Source organism: Cyprinodon tularosa, unplaced genomic scaffold (genome assembly GCF_016077235.1).
Source record: "Cyprinodon tularosa strain WSP-4 unplaced genomic scaffold, ASM1607723v1 ctg691, whole genome shotgun sequence".
Taxonomy (NCBI): Eukaryota; Metazoa; Chordata; class Actinopteri; order Cyprinodontiformes; family Cyprinodontidae; genus Cyprinodon; species Cyprinodon tularosa.
In genome coordinates, this window is record NW_024039442.1 from 917819 (window position 1) to 939267 (window position 21449).

The following is a 21449-nucleotide window of genomic DNA, read 5'->3' on the forward strand; positions in this document are numbered from 1 at the left end:
TAGAAACAAAAATAAATCCTATCCCATCATCATCATCATATTCTAGATGTCTCTATGCTTAAACACAGAAGTGGGGCACCTTCTTCACACAATCTTACTGTAGTTTTATTTCATTTTGATAATATTGTTGTTTTACAGTAAATTAAGTAAACAGCAAGCACAATGTTTCAGATACCTGGAAAGGGACTTTGAGGAGTGATGTCAGTGCATCGGCCCAAAAAATAGGAACGGTAAAAATACATCTGGGTGTACCTGAAACACACATTAGATCAGTCAGTGCTGGGATCACTTTCATCTATGTTGCTTTAAAACCTAAACGTTAGAAGAGTGTGATTTCTCTTACGTCGGGGGGAACAGCCGCCCTTGGTTTTTCATATCAACCCACCAGTGTTGATCTCTCGACTCTGCAACCTGTTGAATGGTTTCCCAAAACGGAATTAGTAAAAATTTCAGTTTATGAACATAATCACGAATTTAAAAACAAAACATAAATCAAAACTAAATGTGTCAAACTTTCTTTGATCTAACTTGAGCTTTGTTTGATCAAGGTGAATAATGTTATTGAACATCATCATGAATCCCACTAAGTCACACTGTATGATGCTTTTTATTTTTTATTTTATTTAAATCCACTAAATAATATTCATTGCAATGAAAACAATGACGGAAAATTAAAAGTACATATGAAGCCTTTTTTTTTGGCCTTTTCATTAAAAAGCATCTGTGTGTTTTATTTCAATGAACCATGGCTGCAGCACCATAATCCTTCTTAGTTGACCTACATATAAAACCCCGGCAGTTAGCAGGGAGATTTTTTTTCTCTCTATAATTCAACATTTCCAACCACAGACTCTGAAATCAGTGCTTTATATAAAAAAATGTAGCTTTCATTTTAGGTAAGCTAGACCAGTGTTTCCCAACCGAGGGTACACATACCCCTAGTGGTCCACAAATGCATTGCAAAAGGTACATGAAAATGTGTTATTTCTTAGGGAGTAAAATAAAATAGAGCTGGATCATTTTTGCTTTCTGAGGAACCAATTAAAAAACAATAAGCTATAGGAGCTCATCAAAGCTACTCAGGTGTCTTGATGAAAACAAAGTAAAACTAATTAAGTCAGTCTGACTATAGTTCTTGTTCCTAATTCACCAAATTTAAATGTGACTGCAATGGAGTTACTCAGAGGAGCTTCAGCTTTATAAATACAGGTTTATAATATGATTTTATTTTTTTTTTATATATTTCTATTCCTTACTAACTTCCAGGCAACATAATGTTTTTTTTTTATTTAAGATAGAAAGAACAAACTGCCTTAGATTTAAATGCTAATGCTCAGTGGCACAGTTGGTAGCAGTGCTGCCTTGCAGCAACAAGGTCCTGGGTTCGATTCCTGGCCTGGGGTCTTTCTGCATGATGTTTGCATGTTCTCCCTGAGCATGTGTGGGTTTTCTCCGGGTACTCTGGCTTCCTCCCACAGTCCAAAAATATGACTGTTAGGTTAATTGTTTTTTTTAGATTCTACTTCGGTGTGAGTGTGTGTGTGAATGGTTGTTTGTCATGTCTGTCTCTGTGTTGCCCTGTGATGGACTGGCGACCTGTCCAGGATGTACCCCGCCTCTCGCCCAGTGACAGCTGGAGATGGGCACCAGCACCCCTGGCGACCCCAATTGGGACAAGCGTGTCAGATAATGGATGGATGGATGGATGGATGGATCGGTTAAAAGATTAAGGAAAATAGTTTTTGTTTTATAATCAGTAATTGTACATTCCACTTCTGGACAATTGTCAATACTTTTGACTGATAGGAGTCATGGTAAGACAATATACCCAAAGGGGTACACAAGTCAAAAAAGGTTGAGAAACACTGAGCTAAATGATAGATATGTTTATGTGTTATGCTGTTTATGGCCCCATCTGTCCAAAAGTCGTCCTGAAGACCTGAGGGCATTGTTAGAAGTGTTAATCCACTGTAACTGATGACTTATCATTTGGATCTAGCATTTTATTCATAATGATTGAACCTTTGTCACTCGTAGATTGTAATATGCTGGTTTATGATAATATTTAATCTACTATATTTATGTTTGTTCAGGGTTTATTAGTTTAATTCAGAAAAAGATGTATTAACTTTATTAATGCTTTTAGTTCAATCATCAAAGGATCAACAGATGTAGATTTCAATATTTCGATCACTGACTTGAGAAGTTTAGTGCGACTTACTTCTTCCATCTTTTGCAGGATGGTTGAAGCTGCACTCAGACTGGTTGGGGAAGCCAGTTTGCTGCCATTCACATTGCAGTACAATTCAGCTTCATCAAAAGTTAGTTTGGGCTTCGTTACAAACCAGAACTCAGCTCCATCCATGAAGACGGAGGTCTCATGATGCCCATCTGAAAAACACAAGAGCAAAAACATCCGACTGTTGTGTACAACTAAATACGAGAAAGTAAGGAATCAAAATTGAGAAAAAACATCTACAAATAAACTGAAAACATCCAGATATTATAAAACAACATGGTATTTACCAGGATTGTACCACTCAGGATTCTTTGGTTCAATTCCTGTTGAAGCATGGACAAAGAATGATTTAGAAGCGTTAGACAAAAACATACAGAAGTTCTACACATCTAAGAAAACCTCCTTGCAAACTTGTCGGCTTATGTTCAATAATCAGTGGTCAATCGAACGCACTCACCACGGGGAATCTGGCAGACCCACTCCAACCGTGCGTCACAGTGGAAGGGCGTGGCAAAAAATGGAGTGGTATTTATGTCATGAAAGAAGAGCAGCAGGTGTGAGAAGGTTCTCTTCATTGACTATCAGAGACCAAGCCCGGAGGAAAAATAGAGATTATAAATTAGTTTAAAGAAACCATTCAATAAAAAAGTAAATAATTCCATTCAAACTTATAATGATGAAACACAATAGATAAATAATAAAAAATATATAACTTAACTTTGGGCTAAAATTCATATGTTTAAATTAACATCAGAAGAGGGAAGGCAGAATAAATCAAACTACTTGAAACTACAGCTTTTTTTTTTTTTTTTTACAACAATGAATGTTATCTGTAGCTAAACATTGTGAGAAACAACAGATTTGGTACATTTAATTAACAAAAAACATAAACACACAAAAACCATATTTGTGGGTAATGTAACATATCAGGCCAACCTTGAAAGCAGTGCAGTCTCTGTTATATGCATCATCCTGATGGAACTCGTGATGTAAAACATCAAAGGATACCTGTTGCAAAAAATCAGACAAAAATTCGATAAAAAAACGCCACATAAATTCAGTGTTTTAACATTTTACAAAACTTATTAATCGGTACGTTTTTGTCATGCGATCAAGGCGTTCAGTAGGATTAGTTCTCAAACCACTATGCAGTTTTTATGCACTAATAGATTCAAACTTATACCTCTATTCTATAGAGAAAATGTGAGGAGAATCTAAACTCTCCTGTTTTCATTTAGCCGTGTTTTCAAATACAAAATGATAATCTAAATAGCTGTCCTTATTTGTTAGTGGTTTTTTTTTTTACCACAAATAAATAAGTACTTCTTTACAGGTGCTGTAGAATAGGTAGCAGACTGGTTCTACGCATCAATACTTTAGGTGGCTTCTAAAAGTTACAACGTTATGAAATTTATACAATGATGTACAGTGGTGGGCTGCGAGGGCCTTCACTATTGGCCTAAAATCAGAAACATTAACCTACATTAAAAGCCTAAACTTTCATTTTCTTCTTCCAACTGTATACATTTATTCAAAAAATCCATTCTATTAATTTTGTAGTGTTTCTGTTGGCCATGCCGCTTCCATTACATTTATCTAGTTGGCATATATTTTGTCCAATGAGATTTCAGCCTCTGTGTGTTGCTATGTCAATCAAATCTGCCCAGGGCCATTAGAATCAGCAGTGCTGGCGGATCTCCATGATATCTCAAACAATATTAGTGAGGAGTGTTTTCCTCAACCAATCAGATTTCCGACTTTTCCCACAGAACCAGCTAGCGGGCCTACCCCTACGTTGGCATTTTCTGTGCTCTGATTGGTTAAAGCAAAATGCTTACAGTCAAGTTCAGCTTGCGACAATTTGCATTTTAGATTTGGTTTTGTTAAAAGTTTTTACACCCCTCAAAAGGCTGATACTAATGTAGATACTAAGACTTCCTGCACAAATACAGAGAGATGGATTTTGTTAGTAAAAAAATCAGCATCTCTGGTGAGTGTGATATATTTTATTTTCATGCTTTATGCTCTATTTTATCTGCTAATTAGATGCATACTGAATCTGAACAGCTACTGATAATATAAATATTGTGAAGAGGTAGAGTAGAGGATTGCGGTTGTCTTAACTGGGCTTCTTGCTTAGTTGATCTCTGCATTCATTTTCACACTAATCTTCCTTTCGGTTATATCTGCGCTTGTAACATTTCATATTTAAATACCATTGGGGGTTTCTGCTATTAAAATGCAGAAGTGGTGATTAGGGCTGGGTAAAAAAATAGATTTAATCGATTTTGAATCGATTTCTTTACATTTTTGTAAAATCGATGTGTAGGGAATGAGATTGATTAGTTTTATAGTGACACGTGTGACGTTCACATTCAAATGAGCATTCGTGTGCAAATTCCGACCCAAGTAACACACCGCTCAGCAAGCTGTCCCAACTGAAATCGGATGTCTAGAATCATTTTGGATTTAAAACAGCTAAAAATAATGTGCTGGATTTGTGACATTAAGGTGGCTTCCCACTACAGTGATAATGAATGGTGCCTGACTTCAAGCCAGACAGCTGCAAATATAGCCAACAGGTTGACTGAAGACATGAACAAATGGGGGCTGAACAGCAAACACCCTGTATATGTTACAGACAATGCTGCAAATATGGTTTGTGCAGTGAAGATAATGCAGCTCATGCATGTCTGCTGGGTCCCCGTTCTGTCACGTCTGCTCACTTGAATGAGGCTTCACTTTTTTCCTTTTCACAAACAAGTTTGCACTTTTGAGACAGTTTAGTCCACATCTCAAGTTTAAACGGTCTGATTTACAAGTTTACACTTTGTGTTTAATATGACAGGAAAAAATAAAATACATGAGTATTTTGAAACACAGTTGAACCACTTTCATTATTGTAAAAACAGATCGAATCGAAATTAATCGATTTAGAACTCAATGAATCAAAATCGAATCGATTTAGGACTATGGCAAAAATACCCAGCCCTGGTGGTGATATTATCCTTTTGAGATTTTTGACTGAGCAAATTAACCTAGTAGTTGAATAAGATTAATTTATTAACTATAGTTCATAAAGTACTATACTTTAGTACTTTGTCCACCACTGAATAACTGAATACATGTTACAACCACACAGACACCTTTAGGTTTAAATCCAAGCACTTACTGGTCGGCCATCGCTCCACTCCCAGGACGGATCGGCTGGATTTCTCCTGTTAAGGCCGACCCAGAAGTACCGGTCATCACTGCGATGAGACAAAAACACACCCTTAATATTCACAACATGCATGTGACTAAAGACGAGAAAATCCCCTTAAGCTGCAAGGATTTTTAAAAGAATGCCATTTCTTTTTGGTTTTTTCTCAGGCACAAGAGTTTCTAAGAAATTAAACCAAGATAGAAAAGCCCAGTATAGTTCATTTCAACATTTAAGCTGTGATAAAGCCTAAAGGTTGATTACCTGTATTTATGTAAACCATGGTAAAGGTATGGAAGGAAATAAAATAAAGTCACAGTTCCATCCTTATCCAGATCACAACTGATAGAGAAGGCTTGAAAAATGCAAAACCGAGTTACATAAACTTCTGATGCTAAGCGCTTCAGAAGTCAGTGAGGCTGGCATGTAGCTGGAGGTGAAAGTAGAGCAGCTCATTGAGGTCAAAAAGAAAGCTCACAATGAACAACTTTATGGAATAGATTTTTCCAAACCCAATATTGCAATGCTTTTTCAGTTTAGAACTTTTAACTTCTGCTCCTGTGTTCCTAAACAATAGGAGTATTGTTTGGTGTGGTCGTCTGCTGCTGTGGCCCATACCTTCTAAGGTTCTAGTTGTGCCATAAGACATGGTATTCTGCATGCATTGGTTGAAACAAGTGTCTTTTTTTTAGTCCCACTATTGTCCCACAAACTCCGACTCTCTGGACATTGTCTTTTCCCCAGATCATGTCATGAAAGAAGAGCAGCAGACCCAGTAAAGACTGGTCCAAATGGCTGAATGTTAAAATCTAAGTGGATTAAAAGCGATTAGAAATACTCAGACCAGTCCGTCTAGCAGTAACTAATATGCCATGTTCCAGGTAACCTCATTCATCTTTTTTTCACCCCTCTGATGCATGAAGATGCATAAAGAAATAATTGGCTTCTGCCATGTAATTGCCTGAGATGTATTTGAGTTAACAAGCAATCATCTGTGATATAGAAGAAGACATACCTGATTGAATTTCTCAAAATGCCGTGCAGGGCTGTCATCTCCTTTAGGTTGGTGAAGCTGGGAAGGTTGGCTCCCAAAGCCAGACAGAACCTCCTGGCTTCCTCCCAAGAGCGTTTCCTGCCGATTCGCTCCCCATTAAACACCTGGTAAGAGAAGGAAAATCAGTTTACAAAATCTAATGCAATTTAGAAGCTAGAAAAGGTAAGATGAATACAGACTTGATTTTGTTTTAGTACCGAGTTTACTTTAGATTTTTATATGGCAGTAAAGAATCGGTAGTTGAGCTAGTGTTTTGGGAAGAAATGTGTTTCCTTTAATTTGTAAAATATATAATCATAATCAAAAAAGAGTCTGCATAACCATAAATGTGTTGCATGCACTGCAGCATTTTCTTATTTTATTGACTTGCCTTGTAGCAGTATTTACTTTCTGGGCCAGACATCCATCCATTTGTACAGGTTGCATTAGGGTTTGGTTCTGGTTCTGGTGGCGGAGGTGGCTTTAAGTCTATTCTACATATGGTCCCAGCTTTGAAAAGGGTACAGTTCTTTACCTCCCACTTGCCCAGAGGTTTTGCTGTTGAAATCACAACACAACCTCCATCCCGTTCTAAAAGACATACGTTTGGATAAAAAAGGATTAGAGCACTGGTCAAATGTTCACACACAAAACAAATATATATGAACAAGAAGGCTGAAAACACAAAAAATTAACCCAGCATACACTGTTCTTCTCGCCCCTGAGCTATTTTTAGTAGCCAAAACAAAATAATAACTTTTACTCTATCTAGGCTCATTAAGTTTTCTCAAAATCGGACATAGAGTAATGCAGGTTTATACCTCGGACTTAAATATTCCAACAGTCATTTTTTTGTTCTTTATTACTTAATTAACTATTGCATAAATAATGGCAAGATCTCATCTCAACATCGTATATTTTGGGTGAACTGTTAAATCAACACAGTCTGAGCTGGACATTAGGCCTGTGCTTCATACTCACCAGGTTGAAACCAACCCCAGTTGGTATATGGGACCACGCCCGGGGATTCATTTGGGCTCATCCACTGGTACTCCCCTGTGTTCTTGATGTCCTGAAGGCCTATCCAGAAATACTGAGGGTCTTTGCTGATTTGCTCTGCCAGCAGACGGTTGATGAAGGCTTGCTCAAACCTGAAAAGGAGCAGGACTTAAGTGACTTTCTCCTGCCTCAGGCAAGACACATTCGTTTTGAGGTTTTCCAAATGCTGTAACAAGTAAGCCCCCTTGCAATGCTAAGGTTTTACACAATGTGACATAAAAAAGGTCATTCAATAAAAACTCAAGTGAACACTGCTGTAGCCTTTTTAATCCAGCCTTTTTTGCCCTCCTATCTTTTTCATACTTAATAACAGTCCTTTTTCATATTTTGTTCCACTTGTACCTTTCTATTATCCCTTCATTCTATTCATATCAAACATATATTTAACCAGTAAAGCCTGTTAAGATTTTCTGTATATACAGTAGTACCGGTAGTTTTCAAGCACTCATTGTGCAGAATAAATACTTTTACCATTCGTTTTAGTGATAGAAGGAAAAGATGACCTGCAGTACACAACAAGTGTGGGAGGGGCAGTGCATTACTACTCTATACAAAGAACAAAACTCCTGTAACTCGACAATTTTCTTCGGCATCTCCTTAAAGAACTGTAAACAATGAGCATTCCATGACTAAATGTTGAATTAACAATAAAGCCGTGACTAAATACCTCATTAGAAATAGATACTATCGACTCTATAGAGGGACGCTCAGTGAATACAGAGCAGTCTTCAGTTGCTGTCCCCAAATTGTTTTCCAACAAATGTTGGAATCAGAAAACAGACCCAAAAAGACTGAGCGATAAACGGTGAAGCTCCTAACAGTACATTTCATAAACAGGCTCATGGGTCAGGTCACCATGACGTCTATCATAAACTCCCTTGTATAGAACACTGTTAAGTATATCTCAAGCACAGTTCTTTAACAGGTGGTCCCTAACTTTAAAAATATCTTCAAACCTCAATATTGGAGGACTTAAAGTTCACCATGAGTGTCAAACCTGACAAGAAGAAGCACCAGATAGTATTTGTAATGTGGTTTTAATGATGTAACCAGGCCCTACCTGTTTCTTATAGTGCCGTTACAGTGGTCTTTGAAGGGCACTTGTTCGATCTTCACTAGATAGCAGGAGTTGCCGTGTCTCCTCCAACCCTTGATAATTAAAGTATTCAGTTACAATAAATATATTTTCCATACATTCGCAGTCCTTTGCATTAACTATATCATGAAAACATTAACATCAGTGTTTCTTCTTTAGATTATTATATAAATAACAATCTGAATGCTACTAAAGGTCTTAGGGTTTGCATAGCAGAATATGAAGATTTAGGACATATATTTAATCTTTTGCAAACTTGGTTCAGAAAGATGATACTTACGGCCGTATAATTGCACCCAGGCTGTGATTCAGACTCATTTAACTCTCCCTTCTTCTGGCACATGAAAGATGCCTTTTTTGAGCAGTCCCCCACCCGCCAACCATGAGTCTGCAAATGTAAAACATGTCTTGTTTGTGATGCTTCTAAAGAACAAAACTTGTGTCTTCTTCACACATAAATAGGAAAAACAAAACAGAGCAAAAATAGCAGCAAACCTTGTCAGAGTAGAAGACACAGGTAGGACCTGAATCATACGGGACGGGCTGGTTTAGGTCCCAGTAGGTGAAGTCGACGGGCTCCTGGTTGGTCCATTTAAAGATGGTGCTGTTTATTCCATTACCAATTAGACCAATCCACGCACCAGCAAAGGTCCCATCTGTAAGTTACAAAGAAAGAAACCAAATACTAAAACAATTGATGCAAATAAGCTTAGCAAAAGTTCAGTGAACTGTAAAAAGAAAAATAAGGGTTTAAAAGAGAATGTTTAAATGAACCAAGCAGTTTTAAATAACATATTACAGGCAGATTGTTTGGTAAGCATGTAAAATGAACCTGGACAAGTTCCACATGCTGTAAAAATGCCTTTGTTGAACCTTATCTCTCTGGTATTCTCTTCTCCTTTCCCTCCATAAACCTTCCTGTTCTACTGAATTCTTGTTCTGGTCAGTAATGCTGTTTGGTAAGTCAACTGATGAAATCTAGTGAGTGTTTTTTGACCCTCTGAGAAACCTATTTTAGTTTGTTTTTGGATTAATATCTGCTATATATGCTACATGAAACCCTTCTTCTATTTCTGTATAAAAGGTAATCCCCAAGCATGACTCCTTAGCCTCCATGCCTAACAGTTTGAGATTATTTTTTTAAGGAAAGATATTCTCAGCTTAAACTCTGTTGCTTCTTAAATAGAAAGAAATGCTTGTATAGTTTCTCTTTAGAGGTAAACTGATGGTGTCCTTCACCTTTGACAAGTCAGGAGATTTGTAGTCTTTCCAGTCTCAAAACCCTGCCTTCAGATTCTTTATTTCATAACTCCCAACATCTTATTATATGGCTCCTAAATGAATTCAATACACAACTCCAAAGCTGTTTTAACTGACTGGTGATTTAAGAACAACAATGTTGGCAAGTCCAGTACCTGTGAAGGTTGTGTGTCTAAAATTTGTACTTAGATCACCTCTTCAACAAGTCCCTGAACTTTTCACAACAAAGAAAACATGAATAAGAGTAACCAACAGTTGTAAAGAACCTAAATAATTGCAGAGCATGGGGAATTTTACCTGTAGGGAAATATGTGCTGATCATCTCGATGTTGTCAAAAGAATGAAAACTAGCCAGCTGTGCTCCTTCCTCGGTGGTTTTACAGTACTCTCCAGCTTCTGAAAAGTTTTTCTGTTCATTGATGTCGTTTATTAACTTATAACACCAGCCATTCCATGGCAACCAGCCCTCTTCACACACTGTTTCCTTATATACAAAAGGATCTGTCAAACGAAAGAAAACCAAAGAAATAAAAAGGTATGAGGACACAACAAAAGGTCGGAAGTGTTTTCATTTCCTGTAAAAAGTTGTTTTATATAAACACACTGAAAACAGAGATTTGAGCTGTTAGTAGTATTACATCAAAAACTAAAAGGACAATTATCAAAAAATCTTCTTGGGAATTGGAGCACTGGTAAAAATCTTGTTAGAGTTTCGATCCACGTCACAAGGGTTTTAAAATTACAAGCAATGGACTTTTTTCCCCCCCTGTGCAGTTATGTGACAGTTTAACTCAGAAGAACAAACAGGTTCTATAAAGCACACGCTTGCTTTAACCAACCTGTGGATGCAGGCAGGGAGGCGTTCACCGTCTTCTTGCAGATGTAGGGCAACCGTTTGTTGCATGACTCTGACTCATACTTCTGTTTGGAATTCAAGACACCGCAGTCGGACTCGATAAGGAAGGAGGTGAATGGCATTCCTGTCACAATAAAATTTACAATAAAAAATAAACACTGTAATATGCACACAACATAAAGAAAAGCACTCACATACCAAAGAGAAAAAAGAAAGGTTCGTTTGAATCACAATATTTACACACACTGTATTAGAGTCTAGAGAAGCTCTTATTTTTCATTGTTTGACATTAAATACAGAGGAGAAAATCTTCTACTTTTATTGTTTTTCTTCTTAAAGTAACAATCCACCCTATAACTGAAGGTCAGCAACACTGAAACATGATAAATTATTGCAGCCATTAGGAGTTTACAACAAGAAGAGGCCTAATTCTTAACATTCCCACTAACACCTCCCGCAAATCGAGAAAAAAAAGAAATCTAATTGCTGGCAGCTTTGGTAAAGCAGCCCATTCATTGCTATTAATGGTTTATTCAGCAACACTAACAATCCCAGTAGCACACTTTGTACAATAACAAGGCACACATTGCTACTTTGCAACACTAGCTATATTGTTTCACTGACTGATGCTGTTGTAGGAGAGAAATGCACAGCAGACCACAACAGGATGAGGCTTTCTGTGTGGAGTGTTTCCAAAATAAACAGTGATATGCAGGCTGCTAAACATTTTTCTCTGACCCATTTAGCTTTAAAACACAAAACACCTACACAGCAAATGCGTTAACATTTACAATGATTTATATTTGTATTAGAAAAAAAACAAACAATATATATAAGGTCTTACTTTCTTCCCACTGCAAGACATAAAGAGGGGAGCCGTCTGACCATTGCCATCCCTGAGAAGTGTCTAACTGGTGAAGGCCGATCCACATCCTTTCAGGCATTTGGAGAAGACCTTCCAAAACTGCAGTGCAACATCACAGCAGTAAGCAGGGGCAAACATAGTGCAAAAAGCATCAGATCCAAGATGTCTAAATCTTTTGATTTGGTTCATTTAGTCTACCAAAACCTTGTAAGCTCAGAGTGCAGACCAGGAAGCAGTCGTACATTAGAACACCTCTCTGCAGCTTCTCTACTCTCAGCCACTCATCACTCCATCAAGACAGTCTTGCCCACGACCAAAATCAAATAAATTAGAAAGAATCCTAATAAAGAATGACAATCTAATTAAAATTAAAATGACTCCAATCTGGGAAAAAGTTATGAATATTAAATGTGTTTTATTTAACAAGATATTTCTCTTTAAAATATCTGTTGGTCAATGACTTGATTTGTGATAATCACATTGATTTATGTTACCTTACAGCAGGGGTTTCAATCTGGTTTCCAACCAAACAACAGCACACCAGACTCCATTCATCTCATCAAGTCTTCATGTTCAGATTGGACTCACTTAATGAGATGACTGGAGTCTGCTGCTCTATTGCTTGGATGGAAAGAAAACCTGCAGCCACACGGCCCTTTCTGGAACCAGATTGACATCCCTGCCTTACAGAAACCTGGCTGCAGCAAGAGGATTGTGTAAGCATATATGAGGCCACTCCCTCTAGTGATTTAAATCTTAACAAACCCACAAATTCTGGGCGAGGAGGAGAAGTAGCAACAATATTTCGGTCTAACATACTGATTACTCCAAAGGCAGTTAATAATTTCAACTCTTTTGAACATTTAACTTTAAGTTTCCCTCATCCAAAATTCAAAGCAACAAAACCTCATTTTTTGAAACTTTGTGTTGTCCATCAGGTCCCACACAATCCCATCTTCATACTTTGGAGCTTGTGGTGACATATGGCATTGCATGTGAAAAAATAACAGTTATTTCCCTGACAACACTGTCCTCCCTGACCACTTTTTAGTAGCCTTCATAATTACTTTAACAGGGTCCCAGATGACTTGTTGAGTTACATACCTATATCTAATCTTCCTCTCTTATGTAAAATTATTGAGAAAATAGTTGCTAAAGAGGTTTGTGACCGTTTTCACCATTATTAACTATTTGAAGAATTTTACTCTGGTTTTAGAGCTCATCATAGCACTGAAACAGCTCTGGTGAGGGTCACTAATGATATTCTCATGGCCTCTTCCATCTATAGTTGTCCCTTCAGATCAGTGCTACATTTGATCCAGTCAATCATAATATTCTTTTAGAAAGACTTTAATATTTTGTAGGAATTAAAGGAACAGAGCTAGACTGTTTTAAATCTGATTTATCTGACGGATTTTAGTTAGTTCAAGTCAATGATAAATATTTCTTATGTTGCAGGGTTAGCTTTGGAGTACCACAGGAATCAGTGCTAGGTCTAATTCTTTCTACTATATATGTGTAACCAATTGGTAGAATTATCTGAAAGCATGGAGTTAATTTCCACTGTTTTGCTGATGATACTCAGCTATATCTGTCTATAAATCCAGATGAATTAACCCATAACATAGACCAGGGGTGGGCAATTTTTGTTCTCTGAGGGCCAACTGTATGCTCTCTCTTCTGTTTCTCATTATAGTAGCTTCATCTTTTCTGTTCCTGTTTGGCTGTGACCCCATCCTGGAGTGAAATATCAGCTGTGCTGCTGCCTTCAACACCTTTGTTTATAGATGTTGCCAGTTTTCAGTGTATTCATGTTACTCTGACTGTTACTAACTGGATGTGCTCTCTTGTATCCTTTGACATGGGAGCTGGCTCGGAGCTGTTTAGTGTGAGTCGGCCTCTGCAGATGGCCGCTCACACTGAGCCTGGTTCTGCTGGAGGTTTCTTCCTGTTAAAAGGGAGTTTTTACTTATCCACTGTCGCTACAAGCATGCTTAGTGTGAGGGATTGCCTTCTAGTCAATGAGTCGATGCAATCAACTGTTTTTCCTTAGAGAGAAAACTTTGAATCAATTTGACTGTATGATCTGGTGAGCTGTAAAGTGCCTTGAGATGACATGTGTTGTGAATTGGCGCTCTATACATAAACTGAATTGAATTGAATCTGCCTGGCTGTGTGTTTCCTGGGTGGGGCTGCCTGTAGAGCTGGTTGACAGTTGCTTTGAACCCCAGTCGGCCTCGGCAGATGGCCGCTCACACTGAGCCTGGTTCTGCTGGAGGTTCTTCCTGTTAAGAGGGAATTTTTCCTCTCCATTGACACTACATGCATTATTAATGTGAGAGATTGCTGTTGAGTCAATGAGTCAATGCAATCAGCTCGATTTTTCTTAGATAGAAAACTTTGAACCAATTCAGTTGTATAATCTGGTTATATTATCTCTGTAAAGTGCCTTGAGATGATGTGTGTTGTGAAATGGAGCTATATAAATAAACTGAATTGAAATGTTCAGCTGTCAGCATGAAAATAGCCCAACTGGTTCTTTCTGACAAGACTCGTATGACAGATCTAGAAAACTGAGATTTAAGAAAATGTCTCTGAAACAAAAACAGCAAATTCATCAACAAGTTTCATTTTTAACAGCAAATTTCAGAGTTGTTGAAATGAACAGACGACTTTCGGTATGATAATTACCACTTCCTTTTTTGAGGTTTAAAACTATTTAAATGGGAGAAAAAGAGGGAGGCTGCAGCTTTTTAAAGAGTTTAAACAATAAACCCTCAATAACGCAGCAGAGCAGAGGCATCTTCTTCTTGTGCTCCGTTTACTTTAAAAATCTCTCACTGGGCGTTTACTGTATCACTTAAAGGTTTTGTAACATATTTGTGGTAATTTTATCTTATGACAACTAAAATATAAAAAGGGAGATGGGGAGAACAAAAGGAGGAAGTAGATAAAAGGGTTTCCGACTCGACAGGCACATAACATGTGACTATAAGCTAAGCCTCCAACAAAAGTAAAGAATAATCAAAGCTTATGATGAGGCAGAGGTCTTTGTTCATAGCAAGATCACAGCAATAAGGCAAAAATATATTGGTTATTATAACTTTCTTTGTATTTTGTCTACATGCTCAAAGATGTTAGGTTTGGAATCCACATTATCAAGTGATCATTGTTTATGGTTTTCATTACTACTATCTGAGAAGGTGAGCAGTAGGCAGGGAGGCGGGGCTACAAAAGAATCCGTCTTACAGGCTGTGGAGTTGAGATCGTTCTCCGACACACTCAGAAGCTCAGCTCCCTGACTGCGACATGAATGCAAAGCTTCATGCCATGTCACCGTGGCGCCGGAAACAAACTCGTAGCAGGGCCCCCCGGCTGGGCCGGTGAACAGGGTCTGGCAACCCTCCTCTGAAAAGTGACGGGCACAAAGTCGTTAAAAGCACAGAAACAGAGATCACATATGTAGTAAGTCTGGAAACAATTATCCACTAGGATTTAATTTGATTATCTAACAGAATAGATTTCTTAAAATGATAAAGTAAAAAAAATAAAAGACCTTTTAAGTATAAAAACAATCAAAAATGACAGCATACCAGGTAATAGACAGTTCCCCCACTTATTCTCATGGTCATAGTCTGAGGATGTGGCACACCAGGAGAGTCCGGCGACCTCTGCATCAGCAATACATCCATGATGCCAAACATTGTTGTACTTGAAGGGGAACTCGCATGGAACCCCCGCAGAGTTTCCTCTGGTGGTGTGGACAACTGCACAGACAAGGGAGGAGCAGAGTCACAAACCTCTATGGTAGCTTGAACGTTACATCACAACGATGACTGTGAAATTCAAACCCAAAGAACAAAAACAAAATTCTGTTTCTATTTATGGCAAATAGCATAGTTTCACATGTGAAATAAGAACCCACCACACTGTGGTGGAGATGATCAATTTGGGGAAGATGCAACATGAGAGGCTGCAGCATGAAAGGCAGCAGGAGGCTGCAGGGAAATGCAATCTGGCACAGCAGTGATTCCCAACTTGGGTGATCCTGGAGCCCTATTGGTGGGTGGCAGGGGGTTCGCTTTGGGGCTGCAACTTAATCCCAGATAGGACATTATCATATTTTGCAAAAAAACAATAAATAAAACACAAAGATTATCAAAAGAGGCAATTTGCCTTTCCTTGCTTTTAAACACCATGCAATTTGTGCAAAAGTGTATACTAACTTTACTTAGTATCCTTCCTGTTTTCTTTTAGAATAAAGAAATATGTGCTTCTCAAAGTGATCAATAAACAGATGCAGCTTTCTGAATCAAACACTGTGATAAAAATTTAACATAAAAGCACAATTTTAAATAAGCAAGAAAAAAAGCACGTAGCTTTATGTTTTTTAACAAAAATATAACCCAGAAAAAATGATTCACTTGCATGTTTTTATGGTCCTCTCTCGCAGTCAAAGTTTAATTCAGAGAATAAGGACCAAAAAGCAAAAACCAGACTCTGAAAGCATCTTCATCAAAATCATCATCACTTCAAAGACGTCCCTAAATGTTTAACCCTTGTTGAAAGAAGAAACACAATACAAGTTTTTCTAATTTTGGAGAATCGGTTCTGCTCGTATCACTTCTCTCTTCTTCATTGCAGACAAGCTGCACTCGTCGGCTGATGAAGCATTTTCAAAGGTTATGCAGTAAGAATAATCCCTCCTACTCTAAGTGCTTTCTCTGTTAGGTCTAATTTGATTGGTTGGTTCACTCAGAAATGAGAGGCTTTGTTTGACACGGAAAGATGTTGATGCAGACAACGGTCCTAACATTTTGAACTGGAAGGTGTTTTTATAGCAAGATCTGGTTCCTGTGGGTCCAGTTTGGTCTGCTCTCTTTCATTCAAAAAATTTTTAGGATTAAGGGCATATTTTATAATCCTATTCATCTTCCTGGAAGCTGAGTTGCAGTATATTCCTTCCTGCACTGATGTTGCACCAGGACTATGAGAACTGATCAGATATGAAATTTGGGGGCAGTTCCTGATAACATCTGAGACTTTTAATCAAAATATCAGAATTGTTCTTATATGCTACTGCTGTCCTGCTAAATAAAGCGTAATGGTAGCTGCCACTTTACGGCACAGTTGTGTTGTTGTGGCTGGGATTTGTGGTTGGAGTTAGCTATTTTCTCTTCTAACGAGATCAACAGAAACCCTGAAGATTTGGAAATATTGATAGAATAATATATATATATATATATATATATATATATATATATATATATATATATATATATATATATATATATATTCTTATTATTTTGATTGAGAAACTATTACTGCTACATTCTATAGGTTGGTAACAAGCATCACTTCTTGTAGGATTGCCCAAGAAAAATTTTACTTTGTAATAAAGATAAGCAAAATAGCTCAATGTAGATCAGAGTGGGGATCATTTTAAGGCTGATCTATATATATATATATGTGTTATATAAAATCTAATGATACAGATGTTGTAAGCATTTATATTTTTGTACTAGTGGGATCAGATTACAACAGAATATCAGATTATTTCCAATAATGCACCATAAAGCATGCCAAGCTTATTATTCTGGGTAATTTCATCTCCATGGCTTTGGTTTAACTTTTTTATGTGTTACATGAGTCATCATATTCATACACAGGGCAATGTTCATGCAAGGGAAGTAGAATCCATGTAGCAAACTAAGCATCCAAAGGAAATCCCCCAAACCATTTTACTCTCTAAACCTGAATTCTGATACATGCAATCCTACAAAAGGTCAAAGTGATAATGATGCAGCCAGGTAACCAGGCAGGCCTTACTTAAAATGTGTCAGAACCAGTTTCTTTGCAGAAGAAACTGGTTGTGACACATTTGTTTTTTTCCTCCAGACACGTTACAGAGATCTGAAGAAGGTATGTTGATGTTCAACTCAGGAAATAAATCCTATAAGTAAATTAGATTTGCAGCACTTTGTGCAAAATGAATTTTAACAATACCTTGTTCCTCTTCCTAAATAATTTCCTGAAGCTTCAGGCGGTCGGGTGTATTGTAAGCTACTCTCCTGGTTTTGTGCAGGGGGGGGGGGTCACTTACCACGATAAGGAACATGGCAGATGTTGTTTTGGGATCCTCCTCTAACCCAAGTCTCATTAGAATCCCTTCTTACTACGACTTTATCTTTGCTGACCGTCAATCCCATTTGATATACAGTGAACACTGATCCACCAAGGCAGCGCCACGACAAAGGGAGGCCGGCGCCGCAGTCAACCAGGGAAAGCATCTTCGATGTGACATTCAGTGCCAAGCAGAGAGACGTTCCCACGTGGAAGAGCCGGTCACCTGAACCCCACTTCCATAGCTGGGAGCTGTTGGTGGAGTTGCAGGAAGCAAGGCTGAACTCTCTGTTTGGCTCCGTCTTTATGCATTTACCCGTGGTGGAGTGCTCAATGGTAAAAGCATCTTCATCTGATGATGAGATAGAAAAAAAACACAAAACATTTTTTGCTGTCCTTTAAATACATTCATCTAAAAATACTAAAAAAAACCCCCAAAAAAAACAAAACACAGGTGCATTTTTTCTGTCTATGCAACACTCAGAGAAAGAAATAACTTTAAGGTTGATTCCTCCTCCACTTATCTGTCCTTCTCTGCTAAGTTAATGTTTATCTGGATTTATGTGCTCTTCCTCAGTGTGTTGCAACACGCAGATTTTCTTTAGTGGTTTACAGTGAAAACTAAACCCCTATTTTAAAATTTGGTTTTACATGATGTCATCTTAACCACGGCATAGCCTAGCTCAAGAATTCTCTGCATAGTAAAATTATAGCAAGATAGACATTAAATATGAGATACTAAACCAAAGAAAGAAGATTATGTTTATCTATGATTTTCAATTACCCAAAATTTCTATATTGAAATATGGTTAAGAACACTAAAGAGGTGTATTAGTTATCTACTAAGGTAAGTTTGATCTGCTCTGATTAGTATTTGGTATAAATGGGGCCTGAATGTCCACAGCAAATGTAAAAAGGAACCCATTTCTCCTCGTGCACGCTCTGTTTAAAATTTCCTGTTTGCATCCCTCATAGAAGCTTACTTTCCAAAAGAAGATTTGCAATTTTTCCACTATGTCAGACATACCACAGGTAAGTGAAAATGGGGACGAGCACGTAGGATGGTAAACATATCACCAGAATGATTGACAATTAGGAAGACCACTTATTTTGATGATCCACCCGGAAAAAGATCCATCCTCCACTATACCTTTAATCGTGAATGTGATCAACTGGAATGCAAAAATTATGATGTACAAATGATTTTAGTCTAATTAAACAGGTAATAAGTCACATACAATAATTGGGAAAAGATTTTAAAATGAGTTTTTATATATAAAAATATAAATATATAAAAAGAGAAGTTGCTTTAAAGTCTAGTCACAGTTTTTAGGGTCCTTTATATAGAAGGAAGTAGGCCTATAGTGCATGACTCACAAACTAACACGAGTTCATGCCAAGAACAACATGAAACCGAAAGGTAAAATGAGGACTTGTTCGCACTCAAAGCAGAACATAGATCAAATAACATAAACATTGAATTATTGAGGAAAATGAGATCTGATGTGAAACACATTGAAAACACCTCTGGACTTCATATATTTACCATTTACTTCTGAAAACCTGAGAAACGTACAAATAAAAGATGGGAGTTCTGTTTAAAAAAAAAAAATCTTATTTAAAGAAAAAAAAAAATTAAGTGAAATGTATATATATATATATATTTACAGTTTAAGATATAAAGAAAAATTTATAAATCTACAATGTACCCAAGCAGGCTTTCTAAAATAGGAAACAGTCACTTTGCGGCTTCACATGCTGATTTCAGTAAATTATTTGTTCTTTAACAACTTCACTGCAGTGAATATGTAATAAAAGAAATGATCTCGTTTCATTAGACCTGGATTATAATTTTAATCCGGAACAGCAGTGTTTTAACAAAACAGACAGAGGTTGGTTTTGTCTATAGTGGTTACCAAACAGGTTATTTGGCCTAATTTCTGCCATTGTTTTTTCTCCAAGTTATTTTCCAACTGAGCTGATTGTAAAACAGCCCGATTTTAGTGGTAAAGGTTGGATAAAAAGCGAAATGTCGCAGATTACTTACCGGAGTTTAGAACCGATGCGCAGGCTGCTGGGTGGACAGATGTCCCAAGAAGCGTCAACAAACAAAGGCAAAGTTTCACTGCGGACACTGTCATTTTCTTATGTCCTTTTTGGCGTTTTTCCTTCTAAGGCTTCATAAATTCACTATTTTATATCTCCGAATCCAGAGCGGTGAATCCGAGATGGACGATAAACGAACTCCAGAACAGAAAGTGACCAACCAACCACCCACATCAACCTGCTGTCAGCTGTGGCGCTGTCAAGCTCGTGTCATCACTTCCGGTTATGGCGTATAAAAAAAAAAAAAAAAAAAACCGGCGAAAAAGTCTACCAAAATATAACAATATATATATATATTGTAACCCGGATTTACACCCGGGTTACAATATATATATATATATATATATATATATATATATATATATATATATATATATATATATATATATATATATATATATATATATATATATATATATATATATATATATACACTAAGCGTGATTCACAACTAAGGAGAAAAATAAATAAGGTGATGACTGAGCTATATTTTCAAAGATAAAAATTACATGACTAAAAAAATTATTACTGAAACCATAGCCTATTAAATCAATAAATATATCTCAGATTATGTAAAAGTGTCTTTCAACGAGCGTTTAGCAACATAGTTGCAACATCTTTCAACATAGTTGTTTGAGCAATATTGAATACTTTTAATCTGAAGTCAATCCATTTGCGGTTTTGTTGTGCCATCAGCGCTCTATACTAAACGATTGTACACAGTCACACCCAAAAACCTTTTATCACATTATACAAAGTGCATTCTAGACCAACCCCCGCCCCCATTTGCGTCATATATATATATATGTATATATGTATATATATATATATATGTATATATATATATATATATATATACACACACACATATATATATATATGTATATATATATGTATATATATATATATATATATATATATATATATACACACACATATATATATATATGTATATATATATGTATATATATATATATATATATATATATATATATATATATATATATATATATATATATATATATATATATATATATATATATATATACATATAAATAATTAATTTGCAAGGAATGTAGCACTGGCTGTTACAAGTTCCTTGTAACATTGATATTTAATATTGATATCTAAATCAGACACAATCTTATTAAAAAAATATATGAAACAGTTTGACAAACCCTTTGTCATTATCTGGGAATCTTAGAGACAGTGTCCTTATCTGACCCCACTGATTACAACAAATGCGATTTTCTTCCATCCGGTTTTTCTTTTAATCACTTAATTTAACTTAAAAAAAGATCAGCTCTCAGTTTGTAACTCTAACTTGTTGTGGTCAATAAAAAAAAAAAAATAATTTAAACTATTTCTTACACGTATGTATCCAAGTTCAGAAGGTTGGAGATATATGCTTTACGTTATTGTATTCATTCTGCATTGCAATATTCTAGTTTTAAAATGTGGGTTGTATCCATACCACACAAAGCTGAAGTGGTAAACTGGCAAAAAAGAAAAAAAGATTTCTGGAAAATTCTGTTTTATAGACTTTTATTTGATGTAGCCTATAAAAAAAAACCCACTCATAACCACATTTATGTCACCTTAATTTAATT

General features: G+C 36.7%; 1 protein-coding gene across 1 annotated transcript in view; it reads right to left on the reverse strand.

Moving 5' to 3' along the window:
* ly75 (lymphocyte antigen 75) overlaps positions 1-20048 on the reverse strand; it is a 30243-nt gene extending 10195 nt beyond the window's left edge. The window contains exons 1-20 of the mRNA XM_038268069.1: positions 19781-20048; positions 17714-18085; positions 15204-15377; positions 14860-15018; positions 11590-11709; positions 10729-10869; positions 10187-10390; positions 9125-9285; positions 8910-9017; positions 8594-8682; positions 7456-7625; positions 6866-7065; positions 6457-6599; positions 5412-5490; positions 3176-3247; positions 2697-2817; positions 2527-2562; positions 2222-2391; positions 344-411; positions 176-252 (exon numbers count right to left, since the gene is read on the reverse strand). Coding sequence (XP_038123997.1) covers positions 176-252; positions 344-411; positions 2222-2391; positions 2527-2562; positions 2697-2817; positions 3176-3247; positions 5412-5490; positions 6457-6599; positions 6866-7065; positions 7456-7625; positions 8594-8682; positions 8910-9017; positions 9125-9285; positions 10187-10390; positions 10729-10869; positions 11590-11709; positions 14860-15018; positions 15204-15377; positions 17714-18085; positions 19781-19874 — 2758 coding nt within the window. The 5' untranslated portion in view covers positions 19875-20048. The remainder of the gene's footprint in view (positions 1-175; positions 253-343; positions 412-2221; positions 2392-2526; positions 2563-2696; positions 2818-3175; positions 3248-5411; positions 5491-6456; positions 6600-6865; positions 7066-7455; positions 7626-8593; positions 8683-8909; positions 9018-9124; positions 9286-10186; positions 10391-10728; positions 10870-11589; positions 11710-14859; positions 15019-15203; positions 15378-17713; positions 18086-19780) is intronic.
* Positions 20049-21449: the final 1401 nt, after the last annotated feature.